The sequence below is a fragment of the Pristiophorus japonicus genome, chromosome 15, assembly GCF_044704955.1.
Source record: "Pristiophorus japonicus isolate sPriJap1 chromosome 15, sPriJap1.hap1, whole genome shotgun sequence".
Taxonomy (NCBI): domain Eukaryota; kingdom Metazoa; phylum Chordata; class Chondrichthyes; family Pristiophoridae; genus Pristiophorus; species Pristiophorus japonicus.
In genome coordinates this window covers 158,469,640-158,489,178 of record NC_091991.1, presented here as the reverse complement: position 1 = coordinate 158,489,178, position 19,539 = coordinate 158,469,640, and the positions used below count along the sequence as shown (strand labels likewise).

The window sequence follows — 19,539 nt, the reverse complement described above, 5'->3', positions numbered from 1 at the left end:
GAAAGATTGCAAAGTGCCGCAGTACAGCGGGACCTGGGGGTACTTGTGCATGAAACAAAAGGATAGCATGCAGGTACAGCAAGTGATCAGGAAGGCCAATGGAATATTGGCCTTTATTGCAAAGGGGATGGAGTATAAAAGCAGGGAACTCTTGCTACAGCTATACAAGATATTGGTGAGGCCACACCTGGAATACTGCGTGCAGTTTTGGTTTCCATATTTACAAAAGGATATACTTGCTTTGGAGGCAGTTCAGAGAAGGTTCACTCGGTTGATTCTGGAGATGAGGGGATTGACTTATGAGGAAAGGTTGAGTAGGTTGGGCCTCTACTCATTGGAATTCAGAAGAATGAGAGGTGATCTTATCGAAACGTATAAGATTATGAGGGGGCTTGACGAGGTGGATGCAGAGAGGATGTTTCCACTGATGGGGGAGACTAGAACTAGAGGGCATGATCTTAGAATAAGGGGCCACCCATTTAAAACTAGATGAGGAGAAATTTCTGAGGGTTGTAAATCTGTGTAATTTGCTGCCTCAGAGAGCTGTGGAAGCTGGGACATTGAATAAATTTAAGACAGAAATAGACAGTTTCTTAAATGATAAGGGGTTATGGGGAGCAGGCAGGGAAGTGGAGCTGAGTCCATGATCTTATTGAATGGCGGAGCAGGCTCAAGGGGCCGTATGGCCTACTCCTGCTTTTATTTTATATGTTCTTATGTATACATACAAGTTGGTCCAGCTCACTGCAGCACCACACAGCTGTTTCATAAACTTTTTGATAAAGGTGCTATCTAAATGCAAGTTGTTGTTAGATAACATCCATCGTCTTCATGATTTTCATCTGACACTAATGCTTTCTTCACATCCTTAATAGCAGCGTTACAACAGTATTACAGGTGCTACAGGCTGATTCACTTCCCAAATAATATCTACATTCTAAAATAAAAGACGATGGTGGAAATTCAAGCCTGTAATTTAATCTTGTGGTTCTGTTATTCATATCTTATGCAATGCTCTTACATCTTTGTCTCATTGGAGCCCTTTGATTTAAATTGTCTACACAAGTCACTGTACTTCAAAAACTAATTGTGTACAACAGAGTCTGACATGGAGGGCCAATATGAATGCAAGTATTATTTATTATAAGTAGTAGCTTGTATAGAATTGCACAGTAGCATTGCTTTGATTTCCTGTTGCTGTCTTGAAACCGGTTAGGGTAGGTAGCCTTGTGTTTTCCTTCATTCCCATTGCTAATGTAAATTCAGGAAGTTATTAACTACAACTTTGCTTCACTGCTAGTGTTATGACTAAACTTACTTTTTCTTAATGCATTTCCCTCTTAGAAAAGCTGTGTAATTAATGGAATTATGAATGAAAATTGTTTGTTTTGCTTCTCAGGGTATACTCTTAGTTTATGACATCACTAATAGATGGTCCTTTGATGGAATTGACCGGTGGATCAAGGAAATTGATGAGGTGAGGTGCTTTTTTGTGTATAAGTAACACTGGATCTCTGTTGGAACTACCACGTAAGCTAATTTATAACTTCTCACATGCCTTGTTTAATGAGACTTAATTGGTTTGTTGATATAGATTATTTTTTTTAAAGCTAATCAATCTATTTGAATAGAGCAGGGGTGTCCAAACTTGCCCACAAAGTCTGATTACCTTGCTTGCAAAGCACTAGTTCTTCATTTCCACAGTTGTAAGTATTGAATTTTTAAATGCAGGTTGGTGGTTTGAAATAAATCAGTTTTCTAATGGAAACCAACCAAGGAGAACAGTTTTTCCAGTGTCCTTTTCTACTAATCAGAAAATAAAAACATTCAGTGCACCAGCACTAAATGTAAAAATCCAGAGCTACGCAACCAAAGGGCATCTCATCCACCAGAAAGTTGAGACTACAGGACAACTCATGACCCTAACTGGTGGTAAATTTTGTGCTTTTGACAGAGAATAAACTAGATCCCCAAATACCTAAAGATTTTACATGGGTAAGAGAACCTGGAGCATCCTAAGCAAGTTCCTATTGTTAGTAAATATTTTTTTAGTACACGGTCCATCATGTATGAGCAGTGCATGGAGAGAAAAAGTTTGGACATTTAGATCTTATGACTATGAACCACCTGCTGGGTACTGCTATAAACCCATAAAACTATTTTGTATCCTTTTGATGTATATGTAAATTATAATACATGGGGCGTTTCCCAGAATTCCCATGGGGTGGGAGGGAGTGAGGGGAGAGGGAGAGGGGAATTCCTGCACAGCAGTTTAATACTGCCTCCTTACAGTGTGATCAGCACAACCTCTATGCAATGAAGTTATTTACTTTCTGTGCCTAACACTGAATACATCAAGTGAGCACCATGTTTTGGGGAGATGTACGTAATAAGAGAGAACATTTGCATTTATGTGGCACCTTATGTCTTGCAGGTGTCTGCCTTGGCTCAGTGGTAGCACTCTCGCCTGAGTTGGAAGGTCATGAGTTCAGATCTCACTCCAGAGACTTGAGTATATAATTCAGGCTGACACTGCAGTACTGCGAGAGAACTGCACTGTCTGAGGTGTCATCTTTCAGATGAAATGTTAAACGGAGGTCCCGTCTGCCCTCTTAAGGTGGACAGAAAAGGTCCTATTGCACTATACGTAGGAGGGCAGGGAGTTTTCCCAGTTTCCTGCACAATCTTCTTCTTGGGCAGTCCCTCGGTTATCCCTTGACCAACATCACTAAAACTAGTCATAGATCTCATTGTTGTTGGTGGAACCTTGCTGTGCTCACATTGGCTGCCATGTTTCCCACATTCCAAAACTTTTTACTTGCAATGAATTACTTTTTAAAGTATAGTCACCCTTGCTTTGAAGCCAGCAGCAATTTTGACCAGTTAATTTATTTATGGTTGTGCTGGTTGAGGGAAGGATATTGGTCAGGACACCAGAGCTCTCTGCTTTTCTTTGAATAGTTGACCTGTCTGCATCAATGTGTCCCCTGGCCTTTTTAAACATCCAGGACAGGAAAAGTGGCACCTTTGGGCCTGGGTAGTTGGAATCTTTGCACTGTACTGAAATGTTAACCTAGATTTATATGCTCAAACTCCGGCTTTCAGCTTTCTGACTTCAGTGTTTGTGTTTCTTTATTTGTTCTTGGATTGGTAGCAACTGTGGAAAGATAGTATTTATTACCCATTGTTGTCCCGAGGAAATTAACAGTCAAGTCACGTGTAGGCCAGACTAGGTAGGGATACCAGGTTCCTTTCCTGAATCTAGGAACAGTCCACATATTACCAGATTTATTAAATTGAGTTTCACAACTTTCCATGTGGGGTGATTTTGATCTCGTGATCTCTGGGTTGCTAGTCCAGTACCATAACACAAGGCAACGGTGTTTTTTGCCTTGATTTTGTTTTTGCAGGAAGAGTTTGCCAGCAGCCAAGTCAGTCGAAATTTGGTTCTGTGACCGGTAGTGTATTTGTGGTTAGATATATAATGTATGTAGAGAGAATGGGCCAATTTTCCAGTCCTGTGCACTCCCAGCTGGGCCTTGTGCCTTGTGAGAATGGGTACACATTAGAGTGGAGCCTCTCGGGTCTTTGAGACTAGGGCTTTCTGGTTTCTGATCATCTTCAACTAGAAAGCTCCTATAGCATCCAAACATACTAGGGGGCTGGTTAAATGAAAAGGAAACAAATGGCCAGATGTCTTTGGCCTGCCCCTAGGACGCCTGTCTGTTGAAGCTCAGGTCAGCGGGGACCCTAGAGCTTATAGCATTGTGTTCCATTGGGCATCCTTGCACTACAGTGCTCTGAGCATTACAACAGGAAAAGGAAGTGGCAATGAAATAAGAAAGACTTGCACTTTTATAGTGCCTTTCACAACCTCGCGACATCGCAAAGCGCTTTACAGCCAATGAAGTACTTTTGAAGTGCAATCACTGATGTAATGCAGGAAATATCCCTTCCGCCTCACTTACATGGCTATGAGAGCATGTGCTTATTGTGGGTGCGGGCCCAGCTCTGTCCCCTGCCCCCTGCCCCCTGCCCCCACCCCCCAGGAGGCCCCGGAGATCCCAGGGCAATCTAACGTTGCAGAAAAACCAGTGAAATAGGTTGATGTCTCTCTTACCTGACCTCTTGAACCTGGGGAAGCGTACATTTCCTTGGAGCAGATGTCAGGAAAATCAACCCCAGAAACGTCAGATACAAAATCCAGACGTTTGACAGGAAATGGAAGAACACAACAGGAAAAGGATACATTTAAAAAGACTGAATAAGGATAATGTGTGTTTTTTTTAGAATGTGAAAATCATCCCCGCTTTCAGAATTGTGAAAGGGAAGAGAATGTGATGATTACATCCCTTCGGGTAAACACGTTTGCTTGTTCAGTTTCTGTATACTGTTCTAGGAGTTGGGCTGACAGTTGACAGTTCATTTCCTCTGCGATATTTGTAGTAAAATCGTAAACACCTAAATAATACATTAAACATTTTGCACATAGCAACCAGTGATGAGACAAATGGAGGAGGGATGCACAAGAGGCTGAAATCAGAGGAACAGAGTTCTGAGGTGGATTGTAGGGCTGGAGCAGGTTAGGGGGAGGCTATGGAGGGATTTAAAATTTCCAGCATTAGAAAACTGGGACCTAATGTAGGTTAACCAAGACTGGATGCGCAGGACTCGGGGTTGGATAAGATACAGGTAGCAGAGTTGGATGAGCTGAAGTTTATGGAGAATGAAGGATGATGGGGCAGGTAGGAAGAGTATTGCAGTAATTGAGTTTGGAGATGACAAAGACATGGATGAGGGTTTCATTGGCTGTTGGGCTGAGGTCGGGCAGAGGTGGCTGTGTTAGATATGGAAGTAGACGGTCTTTGTGCTGGTGAGGGTATGGGTTTGGAAGCTCCGCTTTGGGGTTGAATATGACCTAGAAGCTGCAGATGGCCTAGTTCAACCTGACCATGTCAGTGGGGGTGGGACATGGAAGTTGTGGCAGGGGCCGAAGACAATGAAAATCTTCTGATTAAGTGGAAGAAATTGCAGCCAAGACTAGATGTCGGTCATACAATCTGATCGCATAAGCAATGGAGGGGAGAGAGGTGATGGGAAGTTAGAACTGGGTATCATCAGCAATGTGCACGTCTGCGCAGCTACCTGAAGTCCCGCACAGCCGGCTTACTGGCTTTTAAATGGGGGGAAAACGCGCATGTGCATTATGGGCCGTGCACCCAAAAATAAAGGAAACATTGAGGAGGAATTCATAGAATGCATACAGGATTGTTGCTTCGAATAGTATGTTACAGAACCTACAAGGGAGCAAGCTATCTTAGATCTGGTCCTGTGTAATGAGACAGGAATAATAAACGATCTCCTAGTAAAAGATCCTCTCGGAATGAGTGATCACAATATGGTTGAATTTGTAATACAGATTGAGGGTGAGGAAGTAGTGTCTCAAACGAGCGTACTATGCTTAAACAAAGGGGACTACAGTAGGATGAGGGCAGAGTTGACTAAAGTAGACTGGGAACACAGACTAAACGGTGGCACAATTGAGGAACAGTGGAGGACTTTTAAGGAGCTCTTTCATAGTGCTCAACAAAAATATATTCCAGTGAAAAAGAAGGGCGGTAAGAGAAGGGATAACCAGCCGTGGATAACCAAGGAAATAAAAGAGTATCAAATTTAAAAACCAATGCGTATAAGGTGGCCAAGGTTAGTGGGAAACTAGAAGATTGGGAACATTTTAAACGACAGCAAAGAATGACGAAGAAAGCAATAAAGAAAGGAAAGATAGATTACGAAAGTAAACTTGCGCAAAACATAAAAACAGATAGTAAAAGCTTTTACCGATATATAAAACGGAAAAGAGTGACTAAAGTAAATGTTGGTCTCTTAGAAGATGAGAAGGGGGATTTAATAATGGGAAATGTGGAAATTATTTTGCTTCGGTCTTCACAGTGAAAGATACAAAAAGCATGCCAAATATTGCTGGTCACGGGAATGTGGGAAGGGAGGACCTTGAGATAATCACTATCACTAGGGGGGTAGTGCTGGACAGGCTAATGGGACTCGAGGTAGACAAGTCCCCTGGTCTGGATGAAATGCATTCCAGGGTATTAAAAGAGATGGCAGAAGTTATAGCAGATGCATTTGTTAGAATCTACCAAAATTCTCTGGACTCTGGGGAGGTACCAGCGGATTGGAAAACAGCTAATGTAACGCCTCTGTTTAAAAAAAAAAAAGGGGGGGCCGACAAAAGGCAGGTAACTATAGGCCGGTTAGTTTAACATCTGTAGTGGGGAAAATGCTTGAAGCTATCATTAAGGAAGAAATAGCGGGCCATCTAGATAGAAATAGTGCAATCAAGCAGACGCAACATGGATTCGTGAAGGGGAAATCATGTTTAACTAATTTACTGGAATTCTTTGAGGATATAACGAGCATGGTGGATAGAGGTGTACCGATGGATGTGGTGTATTTAGATTTCCAAAAGGCATTCAATAAGGTGCCACACAAAAGGTTACTGCAGAAGATAAAGGTACGCGGAGTCAGAGGAAATGTATTAGCATGGATAGAGAATTGACTGGCGAACAGAAAGCAGAGAGTCGGGATAAATGGGTCCTTTTCGGGTTGGAATGGTTAGTGGTGTGCCACAGGGATCAGTGCTGGGACCCACAACTGTTTACAATATACATAGATGACCTGGAAGAGGGGACAGAGTGTAGTGTAACAAAATTTGCAGATGACACAAAGATTAGTGGGAAAGGGGGTTGTGTAGAGGATGCAGAGATGCTGCAAAGAGATTTAGATAGGTTAAGCGAATGGGCTAAGGTTTGGCAGATGGAATACAATGTCGGAAAATGTGAGGTCATCCACCTTGGGGAAGGGGGGGGGGAGAAACAGTAAAAGGGAATATTATTTGAATGGGGAGAAATTACAACATGCTGAGGTGCAGCGGGACCTGGGGGTCCTTGTGCATGAATCCCAAAAAGTTAGTTTGCAGGTCCAGCAGGTAATCAAGAAGGCGAATGGAATGTTGGCCTTCATTGCGAGAGGGATGGAGTACAAAAGCAGGGAGGTCCTGTTGCAACTGTACAGGGTATTGGTGAGGCCGCACCTGGAGTACTGCGTGCAGTTTTGGTCACAATTAAGGAAGGATATACTAGCTTTGGAGGGGGTACAGAGACGATTCACTAGGCTGATTCCGGAGATGAGGGGGTTACCTTATGATGATAGATTGAGTAGACTGGGTCTTTACTCATTGGAGCTCAGAAGGATGAGGGGTGATCTTATAGAAACATTGAAAATAATGAAAAGGATAGACAAGATAGAGGCAGAGAGGTTGTTTCCACTGGTCGGGGAGTCTAGAACTAGGGGGCATAGCCTCAAAATACGGGGGAGCCAATTTAAAACCGAGTTGAGAAGGAATAATTTCTTTGAGGGTTGTGAATGTGTGGAATTCTCTGCCCAAGGAAGCAGTTGAGGCTAGCTCATTGAATGTATTCAAATCACAGATAGATTTTTAACGAATAAGGGAATTAAGGGTTATGGGGAGCGGGCGGGTAAGTGGAGCTGAGTCCACGGCCAGATCAGCCATGATCTTGTTGAATGGCGGAGCAGGCTCGAGGGGCAAAATGGCCTACTCCTTCCTGTTCCTAATTCTTATGTTATGTTATCAGTGTAGCTTGTGGAAGCTGGCCCCTTGTTTGCGGATAATGCCAAGGGGCAGCACGCATTTGAGGAAGAGGAGGGGAACCAGGATGGATGTTTAAGCGACTGTGCAGGTGTGGGAATAGAAGCCATTGGTAGCGATGCTCTGGCTGTGATCTGATGGTCAAGAGTGGAACAATGTAGGGGAAATCCCATTGAGCTAGACTATTGATTGAGGTGCTGGAAGAGGATGGTGTGGTTGACTGTAGAGAAGATGAGAGAATGTGTCATGATCAGCACAGACAATGTCATTCATGACTTTGGCTAGGTCCGTTTTGAGAAGGATTCAAATGGAATTGTGGGAGAGATGGGCAGGGACCTGAAAGGCATGAACTCTAATCATATATAAATATCTATATACAATTTTATGCATTTTACATTGTCATTAAGCTATCGTTCTATATTGAAACTCTTTTTAAATTGATTTTTCAATTTGTTTTGATTTCAGTATCCATATCCGCTAATGATTTCACATTTACTATTTTCCTAACTCAGCCAACATAGCACCAGAATAATACGTTCTGTATTCCATCATATACATTCCTCCTTATAAATGATGTAGCCCCTGACTACTCAAACAATGCTGCACATTATGTGCTAGTGCGTATAAGAATGCATTTACAATTTGATTACGAACGGTGAACAGAGGAATTCTTCCCCTAAGTGCTGAACACAATGTCTCTTCTGACATCTGCCTGGAGGTAATGCTGTGTATGTTGGAGAAGGCTGCCTTACACCTCAAATGGAGTGAAATGACATTGCGATGTTAGCATACAAGCAATTGTGTGAAATTTGACTGTTAATGGGCGTTAGTTTGAATGGGCCCAATTTTGGCTTTGACTTGCTCCAATTTTTTTTGGAGTAAGTTGGGTTTTTTGGCGTAAGTTTAAAAAAAACACCATTTTCCTCAATAAACTTGCTCCAGAGTAACTCAGTTAGATACGATTTTTTTTAGTTGAGTTTTTTTTTAAAAAGGGGGCATTCCCAGCCACTTACGCCATTTATGCCACTTTGGCCAGCTAAAACTTATTTCAAATCGACTTAGATCAGCGTATGCGGGCAGTTAAGAATTTGACGCAGGTTAGTACATTTAAAGCACCAAGACTTGCAAAGCACTAAACGAACCACAAAAATAAGCATTCAATGACAAATAAAAAATACAAGGAAGCTAAGAGGACCTGCACCAAGAATTACAAAGCACTAAACAAACCACAAAAAGTAAATGGCATACTGAGCTGCAACGTAGAGTTGACCTGACGACAGTGCAAAGTAGCTCAATGCCAGGAAGTTACTAAGTTAAATTTTGAATGTGCGTAAATATTTTAATTTTAAATGGAAATTTAAGGCAGGTTGTCTTGGCATTAATGGTTGTGGCAAATTGGATTAGAGAGGGTAATTTTAAAAGGAACTTGCCCAGTTTATTTGTGTATGTGTATAATTGTGTGTTCCTGTGTATATGTGTGCATAATAGTTCATCATAAAACCTTAAATTCCTGCTGTACTAATGGAATTATCGTGAATTCCTAGCATGAGAGTATACTAATCCTCAGTGATCATGATGTCATGCTTTTATTACTGTAAAGCAGCTAGTTTGGATTTACAATGGAAGTATAAATGCCAAAAATCTAATTTACCTTAAAATAATCTATTGTAGTTCTTTTTGAGCTAGGTTGCATATCTAAGTAGACAGTGTTTACAGAATTATATTAGGCCTAATAGCCAACTCAGCGGTTGTTCCTGAACCAACGATAATTTCAACAAAAGATCAATCTTTGGCTAGGGAACGGAGTTTGTGGCGGAGACCGAAAACAATGGCTTCGGTCTTCCCAATATTCGATTGGAGAAAATTTCTGCTGTCGGACAAGCAGTCCTGACAATTTAGAGACTGAGGAGGGGTCGAGAGACGTGGTAGTGAGGTAGAGCTGGATGTCATCAGTGAACAAAATTGTGTTTTCGGATGATGTCGCCAAGGGACAACATGTAGATGAGAAATAGGAGGAGGCCAAGGATAGATCCTTGGGGGACACCAGCGGTAATGATGCGAGGGCGGGAAGAGATTCTCTGGCTACGATCAAATAGGTAAGAATGGAACCAGGCGAGTGCAGTCCCATCCAGCTGGATGATGGTGGAGAGGTATTGGAGAAGGATAGTGGTCAACCATGTTAAAGGCTGCAGACAAGTCAAGAAGGACGAGGAGGGATAGTTTGCCTTTGTCACAGTGCTAAAGGATGTCATTTGTGACAGAGAGCTGTTTCGGTACTGTGGTAGGTGTGGAAATGGGATTGGAGGGATTTAAACATGGAATTGTGGGAAAGATGGACACGGATTAGGGAGGCGACAACATGTCCTTCCCTCTTCTTCTCCCCATCCTCACCTCCAGCATACAGTGCAAGAAGCTTGTGTTTTCATTTTTTCCCCCCTCTGTTACCAGTTCTTCTCTGAAAGACCATTTCCTGTGCCTTTGATCCTTTCCAAACCTAACACCTCACCCAATAACTATCTTCTTAACCCAGTACTCTCCAAATAAAGTCAGTTGGCTCCCTTTCCTTGGCTCTGTTTTGCTCCCTGTTTTTAAGAATACAGTCTTACCACACTTTCTTAAACTAAACACTGACCAGACTGAAGCCATCCACACCGTACACCCTAGTCCATTTCCCTCTGGCAGTTTTCTCAGGCTGAAATCTACAGTGTGGAACTTCAGTATCCTGCTTGACCCCGAGCTGATATTCAAATCCCACATTCTAGATGTCACAAAGACCACCTCTGCAACATTGCCTGCCTTCACCCTTCGCTCACTTCCACTGCCATGCTTAATTTACATCTTCATTGTCTCTCAGCTCAATAACGCTCAATGCTTTCTTCATTGACCTCCCTATTTTAATCCTTCATAAGCTACACCCCGTCTAAAACTCTTCCGTCTGCATCCTATCTACGACCTCCATTGACTGCCCATCCTCTAGTGTATCAAGTTCAAAATCCTTGATGTATCCAAGTCCCTTCACGGTCATACGCCGTCCTTATCTCTGCAACGTTCTCTAGCCCTATGTGCCAGTGAGCACCCACTGCTCTTTTGGAAGTGACATTTGCTTCCTACTCTCTCTGCCCCACCTTCAGTGGTGGAACCTTCTGCCACCTTGGTCCCAGTACACTCCCTAAACTCCACTGGCTCGCAATCTCTCCTTTCTCATCAAAACCTACCTCTGATCATGGCTTTGAATTTGTAACCTAATCTCTCTTTCCCCCTCCCCCTGCGCACACTCGCAGTCATCAATTGTTGGCCCTGTGAAGTGCTACGGAATGTTTTATTACTTAAAAGGCATTATAAAGATGAAGTTGTTGTGCACCTAATGCCACCTGGCTGAGATCAGCTAACTCCCATGGATCAAAACTTGGAAACTTGTTTGGCTCATTTTACTGCCTGAATAAGCCCCCGAGTTATCAGGGAATAATGCTTTGCATCTTTAGGGATTAGAATTTTAATCATTTCAAAGGGTGTGGTGAGTAAATGCTGAAACTAGAGTGTTGTAATTACAACGGTTATTATGCAGAATACAAGGTCTAATGAATATACTATAGCTTATTGTATTATAATATTTTTAAATGGTATAACTAGAAAAACCTGTTCAGTCATTTCAATCCAAGCTTGTGTAACCCTTTGTCAACAACTGACTGCAATACTGATGACATCTTCACCTTGCCACAAAGTACTTGGAATCCATTTTAGAAATAAAGTACAGTAACCTAGAATGGAAAGAAGTTCTGTCATGGTGATCCTCTCTTGCATTATGTTCGTGTAATGCACTAAACATACCATTATTTTTACTTTGGTAAGTGTAAAGTTAGTAGGGCCATCATTTTATTATAGTACTTTTATGAAGCAATAAAATAGTATGTGTGATTATGAAATGAGACTGAAAAGAAATATATAAAACCGGCCATTTTAAACCAGCTGCTTTAACATCTGTATTTAAATAGTACACAGCAGAATATTGTAGACACATTAAGCATTTGTCCAATAATGTCACCAATAGTTATTTTTGGGGTTTAATCTTTTTAAGATGATACCAGTAGTGGATAACTACTACAGCTGTATTATACTGACCAGTGCTTAATCAGAGTTTCTTCCATGTCAACAATTTTTTTGTTTCCTATATAGCTTTTTATAGGAATTAATGTTTTTTAAAAACGTGTGTGTATATACGGAGATAATGTTTGGCAAACTTCGGACGGTGGCAAGAAAACTTCACTCTCTTTGCAAGGTACTCCCATTCTGTGGGTGGGATGCAGTTGCAGCATCTTTTCCATTGTCCACACTGGTTACAACAATCTGTAGAGAAAGCCTGTAAATAAAACACAAAAGAATTACAAGGGTTTGCAAGTCCTGGAGGAATTCTTTGGCTAAGTATCTATAAGTAATGGTGCTTGCCTGTGGAGTTACCTTGTAGTTTGTAGGGGCACTCTCTTTATGAAAATTAATTTTTTCATCAAGGTACAAGAGCTGTCTGATTTTTATTTTTCCACAGATATCACACAATTTGCTTAACTTTTCTTATTTGAGAAACACACTCTCAATTTGTTTGCACTACTTTGACTAAAGTAATTATCGAAAATCCTGGAAAAAAAATTACACAATACTTGACCACTTGTTAAAGAATACAATACAAAATATTGGCATAAAATTTAAGTTAACAAACTTGGTCTTGGAATATTCCAAAAAAACACATTTCAATTGTGGCCAGTTATACAAAGCAGATAAATAGCAAATCACTTGAATTTCACTTGGCTTCATGGCCAACTTTAAATTTTTGCAACTTAAATTCATTTTTTTTTGAGATTATTGATTTTTAGATAGAAGACAGAGAGAGGGGTAACTACAAAAGTTGCTCATGGGTTTTTTCAGACAGTAATACCTATATTCAGGAACATTCTTTTGGCTAAATATAAATCGATTACATTTACTAACAAAATGTGGCCATTACTCAGAGCAAGGAACCATACCACATAATTAACTTTTCTGCACTGATATGTGATCCTCTTGCAAACAGGTTGAAATATCAGATTTGTTAAGTGAATTGGAGAGGTTTGGAGAGTTACTTTGTGGCTTATTTATGCTAAAGGAATGTCAGGTAATTATGATGGATGTATCATTTACCACTATTCCGACAGTCAGTTCCGATTTAAAACCATGCGTCAGGAACTTTTATTCCAAATTGCACTCAAAACTAAAATTACATTATGCCTGTATATAATTTCACATTTGGAGCCATTGATAACCGACTCGACCTCTAGTCAGGAAGGACAAAAAATGTGGAGCAGGAACAAAAGTGTTCGCTATTATTTAATTTAAGCAATGTCATTATCCATTAAAAGACTATAAATAAAAACCCTGCAGCATAGTCTGTTATAACAAGATGGCAAAAATTGTACAAGTTGATGTAGTTAGCTGACAATGCCCTCTAGAAATGTAGCAAAATGTACAAACTAGAATCTTGAACAATTTAAGAATAAGTACTTGCGATATTTCCAAATGTGGGATTAAAGAGTCTGCATTCCAATTTTCACTGGATAGTGTTTATCAGTATTCATACTGCTACACACAGGAATTGATCAGAAGGTAAAAGTTCACATCTTATTCCTTATAATGTAATCATGTTTGTAATTCACATGCACAGATTACAATTCATATTTGATCAGTATAGGTATTCTTTCCCATACAAGATAGTTAAAATAGTCCTTTGATGACATTGTTACGGACAATGAGCAAAGATCTGACTTTATTTGGAACTTTGACCAAGCAGGTGCCCTCTTCCCCACCCAATTACATCCAGTGTTCATTAAAAGGGAGAAGTGTGGGTGAGGAAAATGCATGCCAATTTGGAAAAATCAGCTGTGGGACAAATCAACAAGCTCGCCCTAGGGCGCAGCGGCATTTCCTTTTTTATAATGAAAGAAATTACTTGCATTTATATAATGCTTTCATGACCATACGACATCCCAAAGTGCTTTACAGCTAATTAAGTGTTGTCACTGTAGTAGGGAAACATAACAGCCAATTTTTGCGCAGCAAAGTCCAATGAACAGCAGTGAAATACATGACTTGATATGTTTCTGGTGTTGGTTAAGGGATGAGTGTTGGTCAGGACATCTGGAGAACTCCCCTGCTGCTCTTCGAATACAGAACAACTTGCATTTCTATAGCGCCTTTAATGTAGTAAAACGTTCCAAGGTGCTTCACAGGAGCCCTCTCAAACAAAACTTTTGACACCAAGCCACATGAGATATTTGCAATGATAACCAAAAGCTTGGTCAGAGAGAGAGATTTGAAAGAGCGCCTTAAAGGAGGAGAGGTAGAGAGGCGGAGAAATTTAGGGAGGGTATTCGAGAGCTTAGACCCTAGGCAGCTGAAGGCACAGCTGCCAATGGTGGAGCGATTAAAATCTGGGATGCGCAGAGATAGGGAGGGGTGAGGCCATGGAGGTATTTGAAAACCAGAATGAGAATTTTTAAATTGAGGCATTGCCAGACAGGGAGCCAATGTAGGTCAGCAAGCAAGAGTGATGGGTGAACAGGACTTGGTGCGAATTTAAAATATGGGCAGCAGAGTTTTGGATGAGCAAGTTTATGGAGGGTGGAAGAATAGTGCCATGGTTTTTTTAATGTCAAGCTGACTGGCCAGAAAGGGCCTCAGTTTAACAACTCGGCAACAAATTAGCACTTCTGACTGTGCCAGCCTAGATTATGTGCTCCAGTCTCTGGAGTGGGGCTTGAACCCATAGCACTTTTGCCTCGGAGTCAGAAGGTTATCACAACCAAGGCTGATACTTGCTGAATGTCAGTTAGGAATTATTTAGCCAGAAAATGTAATTTAAAGGATCAGTGTTGTTGCTGAAGAATACAAAAATCAAACACGTTCAACACCATCAAATGTGCACAGTATACAAAGTGTCTCTCAATTGATTCTATATTTTCTTTCTTTTCAGCATGCTCCTGGTGTGCCGAGAATCTTGGTCGGTAACAGGTTGCATCTTGCCTTCAAGCGGCAGGTTCCCACTGAACAGGCACGTGCCTATGCTGAGAAAAATGGGATGACGTTCTTTGAAGTCAGTCCACTCTGCAACTTCAACGTGACTGAGTCCTTCACAGAACTGTCTCGTATTGTGCTTATGAGACATGGCATGGAAAGGTTCTGGAAACCAAACCGAGGTAGAGTTGTTAGATTTTTCATTCTTGCTCTTTAGAGTTTTTTAAATCAAATGTTATTACATAAATGGGTATATAACATTTATTCAGTGATCAGCAGGAAGAAATTTGTTCATCGATGTTGAGTTAGTGAATCTCAGCTGAGATTGCAACAGGAGCATGACAATTAGCCTGAGCAATCATTTGGTTCGGCTCTAGTGCCTCCGTGATTGAATAGCATTCACCATCTAGGCTTACAAATGCCCATTTGGATGCGGTGCCAGAGGGCTACCAGCATCTGTGAAATTATATTTGCTTCAGGAGGGAATGGAAGCAAAAGTGAAAATTGATGATATCTGGAAGTGTCGGAATAAACAGGAAAAAAACCATAGAAGGTTCTGTGGGTGAATATCGAGGCAGGAATTTGAGGAGGCCAAATGATGTCACAAACTGATAGCTTTTTAGTATTGACTTTTTAAACTTCTGCTGCTGTTGGGTATTCACAAAACCTTGCAGAATATCAAGCTTGTGATGCACAATTATGTGGGACATTAGGAACTATTGAATCATAAGATTTTTCAACCAATGACTTAAAATGGACCACCATATTCTCTAAATATGTTCTTTTAATAACAGGATTTTATGGCATTTTGAAAAAGCAAATAAATATTTAGAGAACATCTGCGTCAACTGGATTTGGTACACTTTTTTTTGTAAAAGCATATAGTGCTTCTTTAGATGCTGCTGTTAGCACTTGCTTGAGATTAAAATTCTGCTGAAGTTGATCTTTAAATGTTGGCATTATTTTCCCAAAGGGTGTCTAATGACCATGGCATTCTTTAAAAGCCGCACTAAGGATTATTGCTTTAAAAAAAAACACACACAATGACTTAAACTGTGATATATTTTTCGACTTTGATGTATTGTGTAATAGTGTTAATGTAATTTTGCAGTAATCTCTGCCTCCAAGTGAGCAGACCTGGTAGTACAAGGAATAACAATAGAGGTTTCCAATTTCACATTTCAATCCATGATGTTTGTCAAATAATCTATGTATTGGATCAATTTGAGAGTAAGTCACACCGTTACAGCTAAACTTTTAACGTATTGGTACTTTTGAATAAGATTAGTAAGGGCTTCAAAGTTAATTTTTCCTGGGTAATTGGTAACTGCACAATAGGTTTTTTGTGTAGAGTTCGCTAATGAAATAAAAGGTCAAGAGCCAAGGGTTGTTAAAAGATTGTTCTTCAAAGTTTATTTGGCAAGACTGAAGCTGGGGACTTCATTTTCCACCCGTTGACTCTTTCTTCCTGCTTTGGGATGACATAACTGGCCTAGAAACTGCTGTAAGGAAAATAATCATTGTTTTTTAATTAAAATAGTAAATACCTTTTTTGTTACAAAGGGGAACACTTTGGCAAAGTGTTTGCCATTGTATCTATTTTTCAAATCAGGCCCTTTGACCAAAACACACACTGGTTGTTTGAGTTGCCACCTAATCAACATTGTGCAGTTGTTGACTCCTTGTAACTACCCACTGAGTCAAATTCCCCACTGACATTTTGAAGCCTTGTTTGTGTACGAGGTGGTCTTGTTTGAAACTGCATTGCCACCAAGTAATTTGAACCATGGCTTCTACATGGGTGCAGACATCTTGAAAATTGTGGCTATTTTGTGACTGCCTTTAGTCTTCTAAAAGGTTTGCCGTTCCAAGATATTGAAGGGTTGGTTAGACCACCGTTGTCTTCTGTATATATTTTTTTATCTCTCTCTAAGGTGAGCCTTTTTAATAGAAAGAAAGGCTTGCATTTATATAACGCCTTTCACAACCACCGGACATCCCAAAGCACTTTACAGCCAATTAAGTACTTTTTGAAACATAGTTACTGTTGTAATGTAGGAAACGCGGCAGCCAATTTGTGCACAGCAAGCTCCCACAAATAGTAATCTAATGATCAGATAATCTGCTTTAGTGATGTCGGTTGAGGGATAAATATTGGCCAGGACACCGGGGATAACTCTCCTGCTCCTCTTCGAAATAGTGCCATGGGATCTTTTACGTCCGCCTGAGAGGGCAGACGGGACCTGTTTAATGTCTCATCCAAAAGACCGCACCTCCAACAGTGTAGCACTCCCTCGGTATTGCACTGGAGTGTCAGCCTAGATTATTGCACGCAAGTCCTGGAGTGGGACTTGAACCCACAACCTTCTGACTCAGGCGAAGGTGCTGCCCACTGAGCCACAGCTGACGCACGCCATTCTCAAAAATAATTGATAATCTTGCCGTTTTCTAGAGGTTTTAGATTAATTTTAGGCTCTTTGTGGGTTTATATTATTATTGAAAAGGAACTGATAAATTATTTTCTTTTTTTTTTTAGTTTTCACACTGCAAGACCTCTGTTGCCGAGCCATTGTTTCTTGCACACCTGTTCACCTTATTGACAAACTACCACTACCTGTTGCCATAAAAAGTCACCTCAAGTCTTTCTCCATGGCCAATGGAATGAATGCTGTCATGATGCATGGCCGTTCGTACTCGCTGGCCTCGAGCAGCGGTGGAAGCAAGGGCAACAGCTTGAAGAGGTCAACAAAACTTCCCCGACCACCACAGAGTCCACCTCAGAGCTGCACACGCACTAACTGCAAAATCTCTTAGCAAAAGGATTTTGTTTCAAGCTCTCCTGTTTGGCAAGAACTTTGCCAGCTGGCCAAGCTTGGAACCTGAACTTCCATGAAATAGTTCTTGCAGCTTCCTACTGGACCAAATGAAGATATGCTCTGCATTTTTCAAAGGAATCTTTTTTTTTTAATCAATGAGCAAACACGCTAGTTGAAACCGACACTCAAAACATTTTGTTTTTACAATTTGCACTGAAATTTCAAGCTAGAGTGTTTTAAAGCGGCTGGCAGGTGCCACTGTTAATAGAGACAGCCAATTTTAAGGAAGGTGGTACTGGCATGTTTACATGGCTTTGATCAGAACATAAATCTTTACCTTTGTCCTTGTGACTAATATATTATTGCTACATGGTGGAAAGAAGTGTCTCTGGTAATTGAACCAGTACAAATGCAAAGAATGCTCATGCTACTATAATTCTTACTAGCATCACTAAACTTCCGTGCCTTTTGATATTATAGACTATCTAGCCTGCAACGGTCTGCATGTGGCCTTTCATACCTTAGCCATGCCTTGCATCTTTATCTTCTAAAGACCAGGACAACTCTTAAGATCAAAGGTTGACTGACAAGGTCATATGTTTTTCCACAATTCTTAGTACAAAGATTAATATGTGTTACTATTTAATTTATATGACATAGACTACTTCTTTTGTAATATTTTTCTCTGTCATAATGTATGATGTCATTGTTGATTTAGTGGTTGTTTAACTGTCTCCCACATTAGCAAACGTTGTGGTAATCTTGGTTCAAGTGATGAGGATTTAACCTCCATCTCCAGCTTCTGGACAAATCAAGTATGGTGTCTTTATTTCCAGCAACACCGAGAAATTTCAAGATGTTACATCAACAACAAAAAAATTCTCCCGGTGCTACTGAAGTCTGAATGGAAATTATATAAATTAAGCAAACAGAAACGTTCCAGTTGGCCTTTGTCCTTTCAGTTCGTTGGAACAAAATGTTTTAGCAATGATTTTAGTATTTGTATTATGCCAGAAGCACCCTGTCACTTCTCTCACCCCTTTTTCCCCCTCTCCAAAAAAGGAAAAGAAATAGAACTGTCTCCCTCTTTTGTAAGTGATAACTGTGTTTCTCTTCTTTCTATAAAAAATCTTTGCATTTTGGCCACTAATTGTAACAGCTTTCTATTTTGGATGACACTTGTCAAAGGTAAACTGACTAAATGGAGAGAATACATAGGAGAGACCTACTGTAACACAATAGGCCACCTTCTGCACCTGTAACTGGATAATAGTTGCAGTATCACCTAGTCTTTTTGAGAAAAAAGGGAACAATTGAAGCAAAATGTTCAATTATGTAAAACACTATTTCACATTATAGCTGCTGTGTGACACACTTAAGACTGACTTTTAAGTGTTTTATTGGCATTTTTCTTTGTACAGTTTCAATGTTCGACTGTGAAATACATTTTTTTTGCAAAATAAGATGCCTGATTTTGTCTTTTTTCATTTAATTGAACTATCTAACGCACTGCAGCGACATCTTTACGAATGTAGTCATCTTTCCAAGAAATGATAAAATATGGGTAATATTTTAGGAATGGTTGGACAGTTGCACAGCATTCTAGATAACAACTATTATTGTGAAGCCATCTCCATACCCAGCATAGAGGTACAGCACCACAGTCGTGTGCAGTCCACACTGAAGAGCAGCAGGTTGCCACCACATTTACTCCTCCCAGATAGCACTTGGAAGGAGCACAGGGTTTAAGTAGACGTCACACACTGTACACTTCTACCAAGTGCAAGCACCAGGGAAGCATGCAGTCTGAGCACACAGACCAAGCTGAAGGAGTTTAGTTGGGGTGGGGTGGGGGGGAGCCTATCGCATCATCTTTGGAATGTAGGGTGGAAATTTGCGTCTGAAGTAGCAGACAGTGGGTTATAAGCAGGTAAGGTAGCGGCAGCAATGATTTGATAGAGCAGGTTGTCCATGGGGCCAATATTAAAACCATAGCGTCTG

The 19,539-nt window shown here is 40.7% G+C and overlaps 1 protein-coding gene across 3 annotated transcripts in view; it reads left to right on the top strand.

Moving 5' to 3' along the window:
• Nucleotides 1-19,001, top strand: part of LOC139281171 (ras-related protein Rab-40C) — a 109,370-nt gene extending 90,369 nt beyond the window's left edge. For all 3 annotated transcript variants that reach the window (XM_070901195.1, XM_070901194.1, XM_070901196.1), the window contains 3 exons: nucleotides 1,400-1,477; nucleotides 14,682-14,904; nucleotides 17,259-19,001. In XM_070901195.1, coding sequence (XP_070757296.1) covers nucleotides 1,400-1,477; nucleotides 14,682-14,904; nucleotides 17,259-17,536 — 579 coding nt within the window. In that variant the 3' untranslated portion in view covers nucleotides 17,537-19,001. The remainder of the gene's footprint in view (nucleotides 1-1,399; nucleotides 1,478-14,681; nucleotides 14,905-17,258) is intronic.
• The last annotated feature ends 538 nt before the right edge of the window (nucleotides 19,002-19,539 follow it).